Source organism: Myotis yumanensis, unplaced genomic scaffold (assembly GCF_028538775.1).
Source record: "Myotis yumanensis isolate MYYU_CA2020_CCGP unplaced genomic scaffold, mMyoYum1.0.hap1 SCAF_9, whole genome shotgun sequence".
NCBI classification, from domain to species: Eukaryota; Metazoa; Chordata; class Mammalia; order Chiroptera; family Vespertilionidae; genus Myotis; species Myotis yumanensis.
The window spans coordinates 23910804-23928350 of NW_027223760.1; the positions used below are offsets into that span (position 1 = coordinate 23910804).

A 17547-nucleotide genomic window follows, 5' to 3' on the forward strand; every position below is an offset into this window, starting at 1 on the left:
GAAAACACACCAGCACTTGAGAGGACCACAGGGGCTCTGGGGAAGGATCATGCCAGGGGAGTGAGAAGAGGGATAGCATCAAGAGCAGGAAGAATAGCAAGAGCTGAGAACGTCCTGGTCCTGGGACAAAGGTACTTCCACAAGGCACCAGAGTCATAAAGGTATGGAGGAAGGAGTAGCTTACGCGTGGGTGAGTGTATATATGAGTGTGTGTGTGTGTGTATGTGTGTGTGTGTGTGGGTGTGTGTGTGTGTGTGTTTTGAAATTGTGGTGGTGGTGTCAGATAAATAATGGTGTTTTGCAGATTGGGGTTGGAAGGGAGTCGGGTAGTTGCAGGAGGACAGTGTCAGGACAGTGAGAGAATGGTGCGAACGCTGGGATCTTTCAGGAAAATGTGTCAATGGCAACCAGTAGAAGGCTAGAGGCCCAAGGGTGAGTGCAGCCCAGGAGTCAGGTTGGGCTTCCACAGCAGTGATTCTTCCCGGGGGTGGGGGGGGGTGAGTTTCACCCGAGGGGGGGGGTGGGCATGACCCCCAAGGGAGGCCTATCACACCATCTGAAGGGGGAGCAGTACACTGCTTGAAACAACAAAACCAAAAAAAATTAAAAGAAAACACAAAAACACACCCCAAAGATGTTGGTGATAGGCCTCCTTGGGGGGTCATGCACCCTCGGGTGAGAATCACTGGGTGGAAGGGGCAGAGAGGAGACCTGGGCAGAGAGGCGAAGCATGAGCAGATGAGCAGGTGGACGCATGAGACTCAAGAAGGTCAGAATGGGGTTAAGGGACCCGGGACCAGGCAGACAGCAAAGCAAGCAAAGGGATGTGGCTGAGAAATCACCTGGAAGGATAGAGGGTGGCACCCTGGGATTCACCTTGAGTGTGTAGGAGCAGAGCACCAAGGTTTGGTCCTGGAACTGAGGCCTCTTGAGGAGGAGGGCTGAGGGAGACAGGAGTGACCAACGGGGAAATTTAGGGTGGACTGATGTGATCAGAGAGCACCTGAAGGGCGGTAGAGCAGAAGCAAGGCCCAGCTGGGACTGGAGATGATGTGGCAGACAGACGATGGCTGGCAGAGGAAGGAGAGAAGAGGGGCGGACAGCTAGACCCAGGGCTCTGTGCACAGCGAGACTGAGCACCAAGGTGTCAGGCATGGCTTAGCAGGCACCGGGGCAAGAGGGAGGGCTGAAGGCCAAAGAGCCAGAGCAGTGGCTCCCAACCTTTTTTTGCCCATGCCCCACCTAAGCATCTCTCAAATCCTGATGCTTCCCCCGGCCCCTGGCATATAATTCCCATTATTCAAAAAGTGAACTCCCATTCTTGTGGAGGACACCTAAAAGGCCACTAACTTGGTCTAAACAAGCTTCCAAAGAAGATGGCATCCATGAAAGAGAAAAATAAAAGAACAACAGGACAGTTGAAATACTGAGGAAGAAATAACCCAGAAATTGCCCAAAAATAACAATTGAAGTGATATCAAAAAATAGCAAACAAACTTTTAAACATATAAACAGATGCTGGGGCGTAGGGGAGGCTGGGGGAAGGTCAATTGGGGGGAAAAAGGACACAGATGTACTAGTATTTGTAAGACTTAAAACGATAAAAAAACAAAAAAAAATAAAAACGAAACGTATAACAGAGAACTGAAGTGCATACATATGTCACAAAAGATCTCTCTCTACTGTACTAGTATATGAAGCTCCTAGAAGCTTAAGAAATACAAGAAATTCACTCTTATCAACTCGTTTGAAATCGCCCCCGTTAAATCCAAATTGCCCCACTGTGAACGGTGGGAACCACTGACCCAGACTGATGAGGAAGAGGCAGGGGAATCAGAGGAAGAGGCTCCCCAAGGGCTGTGCCCCAAGAATGTGCAACAGAGGGGTCCCAAAGGAAACAGGAAAGGCTACCAGTAACGAGGTTTGCGTGTCCCTGGAGGAAATCACAGTGCAGGTTCACAGGCTGTGAGTAGAGGGCGTAGGCAAGCGGGCAGATGCAGGAGAGTACATGAAGGCCAAGGAGACGGCAGTGGGGTGTGAAGAAGGTGAGGAATGAGGTAAGGAGCACACAGAGCACCATGGGCATCAGCCAGGAGGTGTACAGTCTGTGGCTGCAGAAATGTCACCTGGCTCAGGAAGGACAGTTTTCTTGCTACGTATGCAGTAGAGAAGCAAAGCAGGAAAGATGATGAACCCAGGCCCAAGAGGTAGGACATCAGGTGAGCACATTCGGAATGTGGAGAGTGTAGTAGGGGGGCCAAATTCCAAGGGCACAGAAGAGTGAGAAAGGACAGGGGACGATCGAACTGCACCCAAAGAATGGTAAAGAACGAAACCTGGGTGGCGACTAGGAGAAGGCAGGTACTTTCCCACCATGGGTGACTCAAGGGCGGGAAGGAGCCCACGCAGGGTGAAGATCACAGAGTGGCTAAGGCCAAAGAGAATGCCGGCCTGGTGGGCTGAGGTCAGAGGAGGATGAGGTGTGGAGAAGTGGCCCATGGAAAAGCCTGGGGACAACCCTGTCAGCGCAGGGCTAGGCGAGAGGAGGTGAGGTTACAGAGAAGGCCAGGTAAGCCACCACCATCTATAATGGTGGACCCACAAAGGTAAGGAACACGGGACAGCAGATGGAGTCAGTAGACCCCTCTTGGGGATGAGAGAGCAGGCAATGGGGGAAGGAGGATAGTGAGTGAAGGGACGAGTACAGGTCATGGAAGGACCAATCAATCCTTCATCTGACTAGCAAGTCATAGGGGAAGCAGGATGGGACACTGAGGGTCAAGCAGAGGGTGGAGCATGGACGCAGGGCGAGGTGGGATCTGGGGTCGAGTCTGGAGGCGTTTCCGGTGTGCCAGGGTTGGAGAGCAGGACAGGCTTAAGATCCATGGGATTTCGGATGGGGTTGGGTGAAGGGAGCCAAGCTCCATGCACGGGAATACCCAACTCCTTTAATGGAGATTGTGGGCTGATTCCTTGTCAAGTGGTGGGCATGATGAGGACGGGTTCAAGAGCAGGAGGGCAAGACCAGGGAATCCACCCAGAGAGCCCACTGGAGAGTAGCCGCAGGACAGGGGGGAAGGCAAAAGTCTGGTGGGCGGAAAACACACCAGCACTTGAGAGGACCACAGGGGCTCTGGGGAAGGATCATGCCAGGGGAGTGAGAAGAGGGATAGCATCAAGAGCAGGAAGAATAGCAAGAGCTGAGAACGTCCTGGTCCTGGGACAAAGGTACTTCCACAAGGCACCAGAGTCATAAAGGTATGGAGGAAGGAGTAGCTTACGCGTGGGTGAGTGTATATGTGAGTGTGTGTGTGTGTGTGTGTGTGTGTGTGTGTGTTTTGAAATTGTGGTGGTGGTGTCAGATAAATAATGGTGTTTTGCAGATTGGGGTTGGAAGGGAGTCGGGTAGTTGCAGGAGGACAGTGTCAGGACAGTGAGAGAATGGTGCGAACGCTGGGATCTTTCAGGAAAATGTGTCAATGGCAACCAGTAGAAGGCTAGAGGCCCAAGGGTGAGTGCAGCCCAGGAGTCAGGTTGGGCTTCCACAGCAGTGATTCTTCCCGGGGGTGGGGGGGGTGAGTTTCACCCGAGGGGGGGGGGGTGGGCATGACCCCCAAGGGAGGCCTATCACACCATCTGAAGGGGGAGCAGTACACTGCTTGAAACAACAAAACCAAAAAAAATCAAAAGAAAACACAAAAACACACCCCAAAGATGTTGCTGATAGGCCTCCTTGGGGGGTCATGCACCCTCGGGTGAGAATCACTGGGTGGAAGGGGCAGAGAGGAGACCTGGGCAGAGAGGCGAAGCATGAGCAGATGAGCAGGTGGACGCATGAGACTCAAGAAGGTCAGAATGGGGTTAAGGGACCCTGGACCAGGCAGACAGCAAAGCAAGCAAAGGGATGTGGCTGAGAAATCACCTGGAAGGATAGAGGGTGGCACCCTGGGATTCACCTTGAGTGTGTAGGAGCAGAGCACCAAGGTTTGGTCCTGGAACTGAGGCCTCTTGAGGAGGAGGGCTGAGGGAGACAGGAGTGACCAACGGGGAAATTTAGGGTGGACTGATGTGATCAGAGAGCACCTGAAGGGCGGTAGAGCAGAAGCAAGGCCCAGCTGGGACTGGAGATGATGTGGCAGACAGACGATGGCTGGCAGAGGAAGGAGAGAAGAGGGGCGGACAGCTAGACCCAGGGCTCTGTGCAGAGCGAGACTGAGCACCAAGGTGTCAGGCATGGCTTAGCAGGCACCGGGGCAAGAGGGAGGGCTGAAGGCCAAAGACCCAGAGCAGTGGCTCCCAACCTTTTTTTGCCCATGCCCCACCTAAGCATCTCTAAAATCCTGATGCTTCCCCCGGCCCCTGGCATATAATTCCCATTATTCAAAAAGTGAACTCCCATTCTTGTGGAGGACACCTAAAAGGCCACTAACTTGGTCTAAACAAGCTTCCAAAGAAGATGGCATCCATGAAAGAGAAAAATAAAAGAACAACAGGACAGTTGAAATACTGAGGAAGAAATAACCCAGAAATTGCCCAAAAATAACAATTGAAGTGATATCAAAAAATATCAAACAAACTTTTAAACATATAAACAGATGCTGGGGGGTAGGGGAGGCTGGGGGAAGGTCAATTGGGGGGAAAAAGGACACAGATGTACTAGTATTTGTAAGACTTAAAACGATAAAAAAACAAAAAAAAATAAAAACGAAACGTATAACAGAGAACTGAAGTGCATACATATGTCACAAAAGATCTCTCTCTACTGTACTAGTATATGAAGCTCCTAGAAGCTTAAGAAATACAAGAAATTCACTCTTATCACCTCGTTTGAAATCGCCCCCGTTAAATCCAAATTGCCCCACTGTGAACGGTGGGAACCACTGACCCAGACTGATGAGGAAGAGGCAGGGGAATCAGAGGAAGAGGCTCCCCAAGGGCTGTGCCCCAAGAATGTGCAACAGAGGGGTCCCAAAGGAAACAGGAAAGGCTACCAGTAACGAGGTTTGCGTGTCCCTGGAGGAAATCACAGTGCAGGTTCACAGGCTGTGAGTAGAGGGCGTAGGCAAGCGGGCAGATGCAGGAGAGTACATGAAGGCCAAGGAGACGGCAGTGGGGTGTGAAGAAGGTGAGGAATGAGGTAAGGAGCACACAGAGCACCATGGGCATCAGCCAGGAGGTGTACAGTCTGTGGCTGCAGAAATGTCACCTGGCTCAGGAAGGACAGTTTTCTTGCTACGTATGCAGTAGAGAAGCAAAGCAGGAAAGATGATGAACCCAGGCCCAAGAGGTAGGACATCAGGTGAGCACATTCGGAATGTGGAGAGTGTAGTAGGGGGGCCAAATGCCAGGGGCACAGAAGAGTGAGAAAGGACAGGGGACGATCGAACTGCACCCAAAGAATGGTAAAGAACGAAACCTGGGTGGCGACTAGGAGAAGGCAGGTACTTTCCCACCATGGGTGACTCAAGGGCGGGAAGGAGCCCACGCAGGGTGAAGATCACAGAGTGGCTAAGGCCAAAGAGAATGCCGGCCTGGTGGGCTGAGGTCAGAGGAGGATGAGGTGTGGAGAAGTGGCCCATGGAAAAGCCTGGGGACAACCCTGTCAGCGCAGGGCTAGGCGAGAGGAGGTGAGGTTACAGAGAAGGCCAGGTAAGCCACCACCATCTATAATGGTGGACCCACAAAGGTAAGGAACACGGGACAGCAGATGGAGTCAGTAGACCCCTCTTGGGGATGAGAGAGCAGGCAATGGGGGAAGGAGGATAGTGAGTGAAGGGACGAGTACAGGTCATGGAAGGACCAATCAATCCTTCATCTGACTAGCAAGTCATAGGGGAAGCAGGATGGGACACTGAGGGTCAAGCAGAGGGTGGAGCATGGACGCAGGGCGAGGTGGGATCTGGGGTCGAGTCTGGAGGCGTTTCCGGTGTGCCAGGGTTGGAGAGCAGGACAGGCTTAAGATCCATGGGATTTCGGATGGGGTTGGGTGAAGGGAGCCAAGCTCCATGCACGGGAATACCCAACTCCTTTAATGGAGATTGTGGGCTGATTCCTTGTCAAGTGGTGGGCATGATGAGGACGGGTTCAAGAGCAGGAGGGCAAGACCAGGGAATCCACCCAGAGAGCCCACTGGAGAGTAGCCGCAGGACAGGGGGGAAGGCAAAAGTCTGGTGGGCGGAAAACACACCAGCACTTGAGAGGACCACAGGGGCTCTGGGGAAGGATCATGCCAGGGGAGTGAGAAGAGGGATAGCATCAAGAGCAGGAAGAATAGCAAGAGCTGAGAACGTCCTGGTCCTGGGACAAAGGTACTTCCACAAGGCACCAGAGTCATAAAGGTATGGAGGAAGGAGTAGCTTACGCGTGGGTGAGTGTATATGTGAATGTGTGTGTGTGTGTGTGTATGTGTGTGTGTGTGTGTGTGTGTGTGTGTGTTTTCGAATTGTGGTGGTGGCGTCAGATAAATAATGGTGTTTTGCAGATTGGGGATGGAAGGGAGTCGGGTAGTTGCAGGAGGACAGTGTCAGGACAGTGAGAGAATGGTGCGAACGCTGGGATCTTTCAGGAAAATGTGTCAATGGCAACCAGTAGAAGGCTAGAGGCCCAAGGGTGAGTGCAGCCCAGGAGTCAGGTTGGGCTTCCACAGCAGTGATTCTTCCCGGGGGTGGGGGGGGGGTGAGTTTCACCCGAGGGGGGGGGGGTGGGCATGACTCCCAAGGCAGGTCTATCACACCATCTGAAGGGGGAGCAGTACACTGCTTGAAACAACAAAACCAAAAAAAATCAAAAGAAAACACAAACACACACCGCAAAGATGTTGCTGATAGGCCTCCTTGGGGGGTCATGCACCCTCGGGTGAGAATCACTGGGTGGAAGGGGCAGAGAGGAGAGCTGGGCAGAGAGGCGAAGCATGAGCAGATGAGCAGGTGGACGCATGAGACTCAAGAAGGTCAGAATGGGGTTAAGGGACCCTGGACCAGGCAGACAGCAAAGCAAGCAAAGGGATGTGGCTGAGAAATCACCTGGAAGGATAGAGGGTGGCACCCTGGGATTCACCTTGAGTGAGTAGGGAGCAAAGCACCAAGGTTCGGTCCCGTAGCTATGGACTCTTGATGTGTGGGCTGATGTGAGAAGGGAGTACTTTTGGGCTGTAATGGCAGTAAGAATGCCCGGCTGTGTTGGCAGACTACACTGAAGAATTTGCATCTTGTAGAGATATGACTGCTGTGTGAGAAAGAGGTGGGATGCAATACCCACCTGTTCAGTTGAAGTCTGAGTGACATTGTCTAAAGCTAGGAGGTAACAGGTACAGGGTCAATAATAAGGCCAGATGGTGACAGGTTGAATGTATAGAGGGAATTTTAGAAATTCCATTGTGTTTGATGACGGATGATTGGTTACAAGATGAATGGAAAGGTGAATAATGAGCTTTAAATCTAGGAATCTTGTTCAGTCTCATAATGGGTCATATTGGAGGAATACTTAGATAAGGGTAGACTGATACAAATTCTAGTTATAAAGGCAGCGGAAGTGGTGATAAATGTAACGTTCTATCCTTTTTATCATCTAAGTAAAAATTCAAATTATGAGCTTTAGCTATAAAGAATGTAAATTTTATCAAGGTTCATTAATATGGATCCCAGTGAGAAGATGGATATGAGTCTAAGGAAAAAAAATATTCTGAGTTCAATTACTTTATTGAAGTTGTAGATTTAATACCGAGTGTCAGGAGTTAATATGGTTAAACCTGAACAACTAATAATGAAGAGAGACTATAGATTCAGAAAAGAATTCAGCGTCCATCACATTCCTATGGTAGCTCAAATTAAGGTGGAGGTTTAAAGAAGTGTAGGCAGAAAGTCGAGAACTGAAGTATATAAGAAAGAGTTATGAATTTTTAATTGGGAGGCAGCATCCCTAATGAAAAACATAGAAAAGCAACTCATATTGATATACTATGAAATTTGTTGTTAGTATGTATATTCTCTATTGAAGACTTTTTAAATGAGTTATTTAAATTTGCTGTTACTGATGCAATAGCTATTCAGAAGAAAGAAAGTTTCTGAATGAGAAAGGTTGCCAAGAAAGAATGCTGCCTAAAAGGCTTTTCTTAAAATTTTTGATTAAAACAGTAATTGTTAGAGGCTAGAATATAAAAGTAGGACTAATTGAATTGAGACTTAATCTTTTCACAAATTGCCCATAAATTGAGGGAAGGAGTTATGGTGTTATCTTGATGTTGGGTTAAAGCACATTTTTCAGACGGTGTAGATTTTTTTGTACAGTTATAAATTAAGGGAGAATGGGAAAGTTTAAAGATACAGCAAAGACAAGAATAATTGAATAATATTTTGAAGGAGGTTAGAGGGTGTGTGTCTCTTCAACTGTGGAAGACTTACTTTTTAAAGAGGATAAAGGAAGAAAGTAGATAGTTCCAGAATTGAAACAAAAATAGCTTCTGCCTGGCACTATGGTAACGACCTTCTTTATTGATATTTCATCCTTTCAACAATCCTGAAAGGCTTACAGAGATCAAATAGCTTGTCCATGGTTACACAGTCTATGTGGATCAGAGTCAGAATTCAAATCCCAATTTGTGTAGCTCTAAAACCTATATTCCTTTCTACTATGCTATATAATTTTCAAGTTGAAGGAAATCATGATCTATATAATTTATGTTTTCCCCTTGTGATTATAAGGAAAATATATTTTCTGAGATGAGACAAAGTAGAGGTGATTTGGAATATTTGCAATGGGAAAAAGAAGGAATGGGTAAAAGACTTTTATTACCATCTATGTCCTGGTATTTTACTTCTATTCATTGTACAGCAAAGACTTTGGATTGGCCATAGATTAAAAATTTTAGAATTTCTGACAAAAACAAAGGAATAGAAAGGAATTTGCTTTGAAGCAGGTAGATGATGGGTCAAATATAAAGCAGTTTGAAAAGTCCAAGTGCTGAGACTTTTCTCCAAGATGAGATGACAAATGTTTATAACTGACTTTTAGCACCAAACAGCAAACCCTTTGAATTTAATAGGAAAAAAAATTTCTCCAAATGCCAAATTTTTATTAATAAAATATGAACAAAGCATTAAGCAAAAGAGCCTGAAGCCAGCAGATCAAAGGTTGAAACCTCTGGGCTAATTTGTAAGATATACTTTTTTAAAAAGAAATTAACCCCTCACTACAGAGGGGTCAGAAAACCTCCCCTGTACCTACTCTCTTAGTATAAAAGTTTCTATTGTTGTTGTTGTTGGTGTTGTTGTTGTTATTTCCTCCTGAACTATATGTGATTGCTGTAATTTCAATACTGTTGTCTTATGTATTTTGATATTGTAAAACTGTATTTACTGTCTTCTGTTAATACATTCACTGGGGTCTGTGAGGCACCTAAGTTTATCAGTTATCCAAGTGAACCTGGAAAGGGAAGAGCTAGTGTTCTCACTTGGGAAAAGCTTGATTATTCAATGGGTTCAAGCATTTTGCTTCCCTTTAAAATTAAGTGGCGAAGTAATGGCTTTTCTTAAAAAAGCAGAAACTTGGTGAGAAGCACTACAGGAGGAAGAATTATAAAACAAGTAGAGGAGGCCACTTGAGAAAACTGATAAAAGTGCAGATTATCCCAGGATGGTGGCAGAAGCCACGGGGCTACTTTAAGACTGGGCCCAGATACTGGTTTGGAACAAGAGTAAATAAAACTACCTTTACATAAGATACAGTCAGCTATGTTTCTGGCTGGTGGACATACTTTAGAAAAGTCTAACTAGAGGAGAATAGACCAGGAGAGAAAGTGAAGCTAAAAGGGAATGGAACAAGAGAAACCTCATTAAGGGATAAGGGAGGTAATGAAAGGTTAAAGTTGGACGGCCTCAAGCTTGAAGGAGAAATCCTAGAGGCCAGATAGGAAAGTGCCTTCCTAACCCAGCGGGTTATGGATCCAGGGTGGCTGCACCCAGGGGTCAGAGGGAACAACCTGGGATTCAGACCCCGCAACAGTGCCAATTTGAATCTACCTCGTGCTAGAGTGAGTAGCCTGGTCTATCATCCAACACAGATATGATTGGGCATGGGTTCCCAGAAACAACATCTAAAAAGGGAGCTTGGAAAGGGGCTAAAAGGAGGCAGGTTAAACCCCTAATGTAACTGAATGATGACCAGAGATAACAATTCACTAGTACTTTTACGATTTCTTGTAACTCTGTACCTTCCTCAATATTTGTTAACTATTATCTGTTTTATTCCTGTACTAGTAGTAAAATTTTTTCCCTGTATCAGTAGTAAAAATTGTTTTTCCTGTACTAGTAGTAAAAATTGTATTTTCCTGTACTAGAAGTAATAAATGTTTTTTCCAGTACTACTAATAAAAGTTTTTCAAAACATAAATGCAATGTGTGTGCTTATTTCTGTGAAAACCAGGTAACCACTGTGAATACTCTTTAGTGAATATGGAAAGAGAAGAAGCACTCAGGTGGGAAAATATATCAAGTACAACACACACTAGACATTCACAAGAGGTAGGTCAGAAGACCTCAAGTCCCTGAACCTGTAAATACTATTATAGGCACTAGAAGCTACCCTCCCCACTCCTACCCAGACTCCACATGAATCAAGGAAAGAATTACAAAGCCTTTCTCCCATGTGGATACACAAATGTTGATAAGGCATTTACTGGGCTGAGACATACTCTCAGATGCCAGCACTATGGTATAGCAGCGGTCGCCAATCAGTGGTCCAAAAGGTTGGCAACCGCTGGCAGACCCTCAAAGACAATATATTTTAAAATGCCATGGATCTACTAATAAAAAGCCCTTACGATGTCCTGGAAAGAAACGCCAGGGAGAAGTGGGTCGTGCTCCTTACAGGAGACATCAGACAGATGAACCCTCATCAGTGGTTACACTGTTCTACCAGAAAGCCTGAATTCCTTCTGGGGCTACCCCTATACACATTCAGTTTCTTTTTTCAGATTAAATGTCCAGCAAATTCTACTTAGAGATTTAGTTATAAATAATATTTCTGCAGCACTAATTATATAACCATAAATACATCATCACTATCATTACATTTAATTCTAGAAAAGAACCATATTCTTGACCCCCAAACATGTGTCCAGACATTTAAGAGCTCAAGTGGTAATGCATTCTTAATCATGTGTCTCTTCCCCTCTGTGGGTTAGTACCTGCTGAAGAGTCATCATCAGGCAAACGGACAAGAGTGTAACATATTCCTGGCTGATTATAAGTGAGGCTGGGGACTGGGATACAACACAGCACTTCATAGGAATCTGATGGTTCCACCTGCACTGTCACTTTCTCCAGTAGCTGGTCATTGAGAGTGTTGGTACAATCAAACTGAAAAGTCAGCAAACAGAAAAACATTATGAAGGATAAGAACGGTTTGCAAGCAAGTTGTTCCTTCCCACCCATAGCCCATAACTCAGTTCTGGAATTCACTATACCTTTCCTCCCCAAACAGTACTGTAGGTCTCCTCCTAAGGTTTTTCTTTAGGTAACGGGATGGCCTTATCCTTGAGGCTTTGGGGTTTATATTATTCACTCGTTTTTTTCCTCTTTCCTGCGACTTAGTTCTACCAAACAAGATAGCAGATGTTTAATGGATTTCAATTGATTCTTAGAAGCTAAGCTTTTACCCTTATGTTAAATGACGATTATTTTTTAGCAGCTTATACTTTATGTTGTGAAACTTTTCCAGATATTTTATTTTTAAGTCCTTTTAGTTTTTAACCCATCATACGAAGGCATCTCTGTAGCCATAGGAAGGAAAACCAGAAATGCTGCTAAGTTCCTTTCCTTCTCTATAAGAAGAACTACTAGAATTACAAATTACAGGGGAGTTAATACTGGTCTCCAAGCCTAGTAAGCTCCCATAGGGGCTGGGTAGGGAACTTATCTCACCTGGAACACAATGTGATTGGTAAACATGTGCTTCACACAACGAACAAAGTATTCGGTCTCTGCTTCTGTAAGCTGAACAGGCTCAGAAGACTTGAACAAGGGTCCCAGATTCATGAACTCAGGAATAGCAGCCAATTGTTCTATCAAGAAAAAAAAAAATAAGGAAGAAAACAAAATGAGAAGATGACCCAAAATGAGAATAATCTAGGAGGACATTATTCTAGATGCTCATGATGTTTTAGTTTCCATCACCTAGCTAATAATTAAACTCTGATATATCCCCAAGCTTTCATAAATTAATATTTTAAGAGTTTATATACTCAATTACTAAAAGCAAAAAAACCTTATATTCCTAATTTCTTAGAATTTGAGTTCCCTGTTACCTAGGATATGAAGAACAACATTCCCAGTTAGCACATTAGCTTCGGCAATTGTAATGTTCCATGGACTTCAGGTAGCCCCAGCAACTATAACCTGTACAGCAACTATAACCTATAACAACAAATATCAGCCACACAAAGATTTCCTGCACTGGGAATTCATCAAACTGAATGAAAGTAGTGCACTTCATTATATTTATAATGCCTAGGGTGCAGACTATTACTTCTACCCATCAATTTACCATACCTTGGAAAATGTCTTGCCTGGAAGGAGCCAACTTCTCTGACTTAGTAGCCACAAGTGTGATTTCTAAAAAGACAGATATGAGCAATCAAGTGAGCTTTCCTCCCATTATCAAGCTGAAAATGCAGACAGAAAGACATCAGGACAGAAGCTTCTAACACACATAAAATAAGCCACTGCTAAAAACACCAGTAGGCTTCTGTCACATTTTTTTAGAGAGATGTTCAAATTAAAATTTACTTAGTGAACATATTTTGTGATATAATAAAGTAAGCCCTAAAATATAGTATTTGCTTTAAATGGACGAGAATGTACAAAAAAATATTCTCAAAAGAAGGAACTATTTATAAAACAAGTCTTCTCATGATTCAAATAGGAAAAATTACTTGTATGGTATCAACAGAAAAACTGAAAAGGTTCAAAGTTAAGATCATTCTTTCTCAGTCTGACCATTAAACATCTTCCTTCCTTCCTTCCTTCCTTCCTTCCTTCCTTCCTTCCTTTCTTCCTTCCTTAATTTTATAGTTAGCTATCCCTTGGGAACATTTTCTTTTATGATCTTGTCCCATAAATTCTTTCAAGACAAACCTCCAATAGTAAAATTAAGAAATTACCAACTTCAGAAAATAAAAACAGGAGGTGACAGCACAATTGCAGCTCTGAGACACACAGTGACAGCTAACTTCAGATTCTGCAATATTAAACATGGAAAAAGAAAAACTTTCAATCTGGTCACACTTCATATTTGAGCTTTTATGTGAAAACCAGGAAAATAATTTAAAACCTAATTAAAAACATCATCCACCATACTTCTAAAAAGATTTAGAAATACAGAGTGACAATTAAGCAAACAAAGGATGTATTAGAGAAAATATGCTAATAACACTACTTAAACATAGAAACACTAAAGAATGAAGTGGTCCCATTACCTGCTTTCTGTTCAAAGGCAGGAGCCATAGCAAGAGGAATAGATTTCATGTCGAAGGGCTTTTCTGAAGGCTCTAATGTATACTGATGTAAAGCTTTTTCCATCCCTGGTATAGACACTGTCAGACCTATGAAACAGAGAAATCTCAGCATTATAACTTCTTGCCAATACTAGGATCCAGATGGGCCCAGATTTATACTGTGTAATCTACTCTTTCTGAAGGAGGGGAAAATATAACCACAGACTTTATAACATAAGAAATTAAAAGTAAAGGCTATTATATAAAACTTTCTTATAATTTCATTCAAGGAAGCATGGGAGCAGAGCATAAACATTTTCAACAAAATATAAGTACCTTCCATAAAAGAGAGCAACTTAGCCATGTGGGAACAATGATCTATATAATAAAAGCCTAAGTGACCATTATGGCAGAATGACCAGAACTACGGGTTACTATGATGTGGACTGACCATCAGGGGGCAGACGCTTAATGCAGGAGCTGCCCCCTGGTGGTCAGTGCACTCACACAGACAGAGTGCCGCTAAACCAGAAGTCGGGCTCATGGCTGGTGAGCGCAGTGGCAGGAGCCTCTTCCGCCTCCATGGCAGCACTAAGGAGCAGTGAGCAGGCAGTAAGGAGCAAGGACTCCCAGACTGCAAGAGGGATGTCTGACTGCCAGCTTAGGCCCAACCCCAGGGAATGGCCTAAGCCAGTAGTTGGACATCCCCTGAGGGCTCCCAGACTGCAAGAGGATGCAGGTGGGGCTAAGGGACACCTCCCAACCCCAGTGCACAAATTTCATGCACCAAGCCTCTAGTAGCGTAAGAAAAGGGAGAAAAGGTAAACCCATTCAAGAATGAGCTCAAAAAGGATCAGGAGCAAGCAATATTCTTTGGGCTTTTACATACTTTAGATTTCCCTAGAAATGGAAGTGCAGTCAAAAACATAAAAGAAGCATTTTGCCTAGTAAAGTCAGCTCATATGCATATCATCTTAAGACATGCTTCCAAGATACCAAAAGTATATTTGTCTACATCCGTGGCTCTCACTAACCATTGAAGATATATGTAGCATTCAATGCCATCTGTTTCTGCTGCAGCACATTCAGATAGAAAGTAGCTCTGTCTCGGACCTCATCATCAGTATCCATCATACACCTGTCCAGGGGATACAATAGGCATGTCACACAGCACCCTAAAGATTCCCAAGAGCTTTACCACCACATCTAAAGAACACAACCAGGGCATGTGATACTACCTTTTTAAAAAAATATATTTTATTGATTTCTACAGAGAGGAAGGAAGAGAGATAGCGAGTTAGAAACATCGATGAGAGAGAAACATCAATCAGCTGCCTCCTGCACACCTCCTACTGGGGATGTGCTCACAACCAAGGTACATGCCCTTGACCGGAATCAAACCTGGGACCCTTCAGTCCGCAGGCCGATGCTCTACATACTGAGCCAAACCGGTTAGGGCTGACACTACCTTTATTTATTTATTTTTTAAAAAAAATATATTTTATTGATTTTTTACAGAGAGGAAGGGAGAGAGATAGAGAGTTAGAAACATCGATGAGAGAGAAACATCGATCAGTTGCCTCCTGCACATCTCCCACTGGGGATGTGCCGGCAACCCAGGTACATGCCCTTGACCGGAATCGAACCCGGGACCCTTCAGTCCGCAGGCCAACGCTCCATCCACTGAGCCAAACCGGTTTTGGCGACACTACCTTTATTATAAAAGAACTCAACAACAGCCAACAGTGTATCCTAAAATCACCATAAATCTTGAGTACTGCTCCCAATTGGTAAATAAGCACTATATAAATAGGCATTAAAATAATTAGGAAGAGAAGGATAAGTATCACATGATCTCACTCATTTGTGGAATATAATGAACAACATAAACTGACAAACAAAAATAGATCCAGACATAGAAGCATCGAACAGACCCTCAAACCTCAGAGGGAAAGTAGGGGAGGGTGGCGGGTGGGGGGAGAACTTGGGGGGAAGAGATCAACCAAAGAAGTTGTATGCATATAAGCATAACCAATGGATAAAGACAATGGGGGGGGAGGGGGTGAAGGCTGGGACTGGGGGGCAGGGGCAGGCTGGGAGAAGACAATGGGGGGAGGGGGAAGAGACATATGAAATACTTTCAATAATAAAGAATTGCCCTGACCGGTTTGGCTCAGTGGATAGAGCGTTGGCCTGTGGACTGAAAGGTCCCAGGTTCGATTCCGGTCAAGGGCATATACCTTGGTTGCGGGCACATCCCCAGTAGGGGGTGTGCAGGAGGCAGCTGATCGATGTTTCTCTCTCATCGATGTTTCTCACTCTCTACCACTCTCTCTTCCTCTCTAAAAAATCAATAAAATATATTTTAAAAAATAATAATAATAAAGAATTAAAAAAATAATTAAGAAGAACTCAATAACATAAGATAGCAGTTTGGAGTCTTTTCTTGGATCTGCAACCACATGATCCTGATAAAGACTTAGGCTTCTTTATAATTAAAAAATGGGAATGTTAGACTTTCTAAGGATATTAAAAAGCACTCAAAATCCAAGCATTGTTCATTTAAACCAACCAGCCTTTGGTTTGTAATTTCTCTCTTTTAATAAGATATAACCACAGTTTTTGCTCACATCAAGTCTTTTCCTCATCAAATAGGGAGTCAGAGAGACCATGAGAAGCTGAAATTTGCAACTCTACTTAGTGAATCACTTTGAAGTTAGCTCCTAATATACAAATTGAGGCATACACCTTTAAGTCACTTTCTCAAACTCACACAAAGAGAAATGAGAAATTCAAAATCAAATTTTATATGTACTTAGCATACACAAAATTACTAGAAGAGAACAAAAATGCCATTTGCCCCTCACTTACTCCATCAGCTCTATTCTTAGGTCCTGTAATGCATTTGATATGGTACAATGAGGAACTCTATTCAGCCATATGGCAGTTCTTATTTAAAAAAAAAAAAAGACTCCAAAAAATAACATTCTTTTACTTACCTTTGTAAGAGTACAAGGATGCTTGGGAGGAGATTCTCATTCTGAGCCCCAAATTTAGCCAAAGCACTCACAGCAGCTATAATGAAGCATAAAATGAAGCAACGTAAATATTGGTTTCTTGCATTAAGTAATAATCATTCAAAAAATTAGAAAAGTTTACCCATGTTGAGAGGGAATAAACTCTCTTATTGTTTTATTGTGTCTTGATCTTATTTCTTTGATCCATTTAAGCATTAACAGAAATCTGTAGGCCCAAGAGAGCTATGAATAGGAAAATCCTCCATGCATTGTAGGAAAAATCATATCAATTTCTTTTTATGAGCACTCCTCCAATCCCACTACTACCTCTTATATATCATACTGATATAATTAAGCTATAATCTCAAACAACAAGCTCCAAGCATAAAAAGATGCTCTATTATTAAAATTCACTTAATTCAATAAAGATTTATTGCTCACATAACTTTTGCAAGGAACTGTGATAGGTGCTGGGGAAAGAAAGATAGAAGAAATAGCCCCTGACATGAAGGAGTTGTAGTCTAGTGGGAATGACAGGTAAGTAAAAAGATGATTACAACACAGCACAATAAGTCCATGATAGAACCATATCCAGGAAGATAAGTGAATACAGAGAAAGAAACTTAAGTCAGAATTGGTGAAGAAAAGTAGAGCTAAATATTTAAGAACAAGTAACATTAGCCAAAGGGAAATGGAAGGAAAATAGTATTAAAGCAGAGAGAATGACAAGTGCAAAGACCCTCAGTCCAGAGAAGAAAGCATAATGTCAGATTGGAACTAGACACAGGTGAGGAAGGCTGAAGAATAGGATCCCATGTTTGAAAGCAGGAGCAGACAAGAGAGACTAGAAATAAAACAAAAATAGGTTGTGGTTTAGCCTCTATTATTAAAGGACAAGAGCCCCAGTGCACAAAATTCATGCATGGGGATGGGTGGGGGGGGGGGGGGGTTCCTCAGCCCGGCCTGCACCCTCTCCAATCCAGGACCCCTCAGGGGATGTCCGACTGACGGTTTAGGCCCGATCCCTCAGGGATCCCCCTA

The 17547-nt window shown here is 44.0% G+C and overlaps 1 protein-coding gene across 1 annotated transcript in view; it reads right to left on the minus strand.

The window, feature by feature from the left end:
* Window positions 1-17547, minus strand: part of COPG2 (COPI coat complex subunit gamma 2) — a 220151-nt gene that overhangs the window by 128253 nt on the left and 74351 nt on the right. The window contains exons 15-20 of the mRNA XM_070423904.1: window positions 16489-16564; window positions 14524-14627; window positions 13472-13597; window positions 12546-12608; window positions 11919-12058; window positions 11183-11354 (exon numbers count right to left, since the gene is read on the minus strand). Coding sequence (XP_070280005.1) covers window positions 11183-11354; window positions 11919-12058; window positions 12546-12608; window positions 13472-13597; window positions 14524-14627; window positions 16489-16564 — 681 coding nt within the window. The remainder of the gene's footprint in view (window positions 1-11182; window positions 11355-11918; window positions 12059-12545; window positions 12609-13471; window positions 13598-14523; window positions 14628-16488; window positions 16565-17547) is intronic.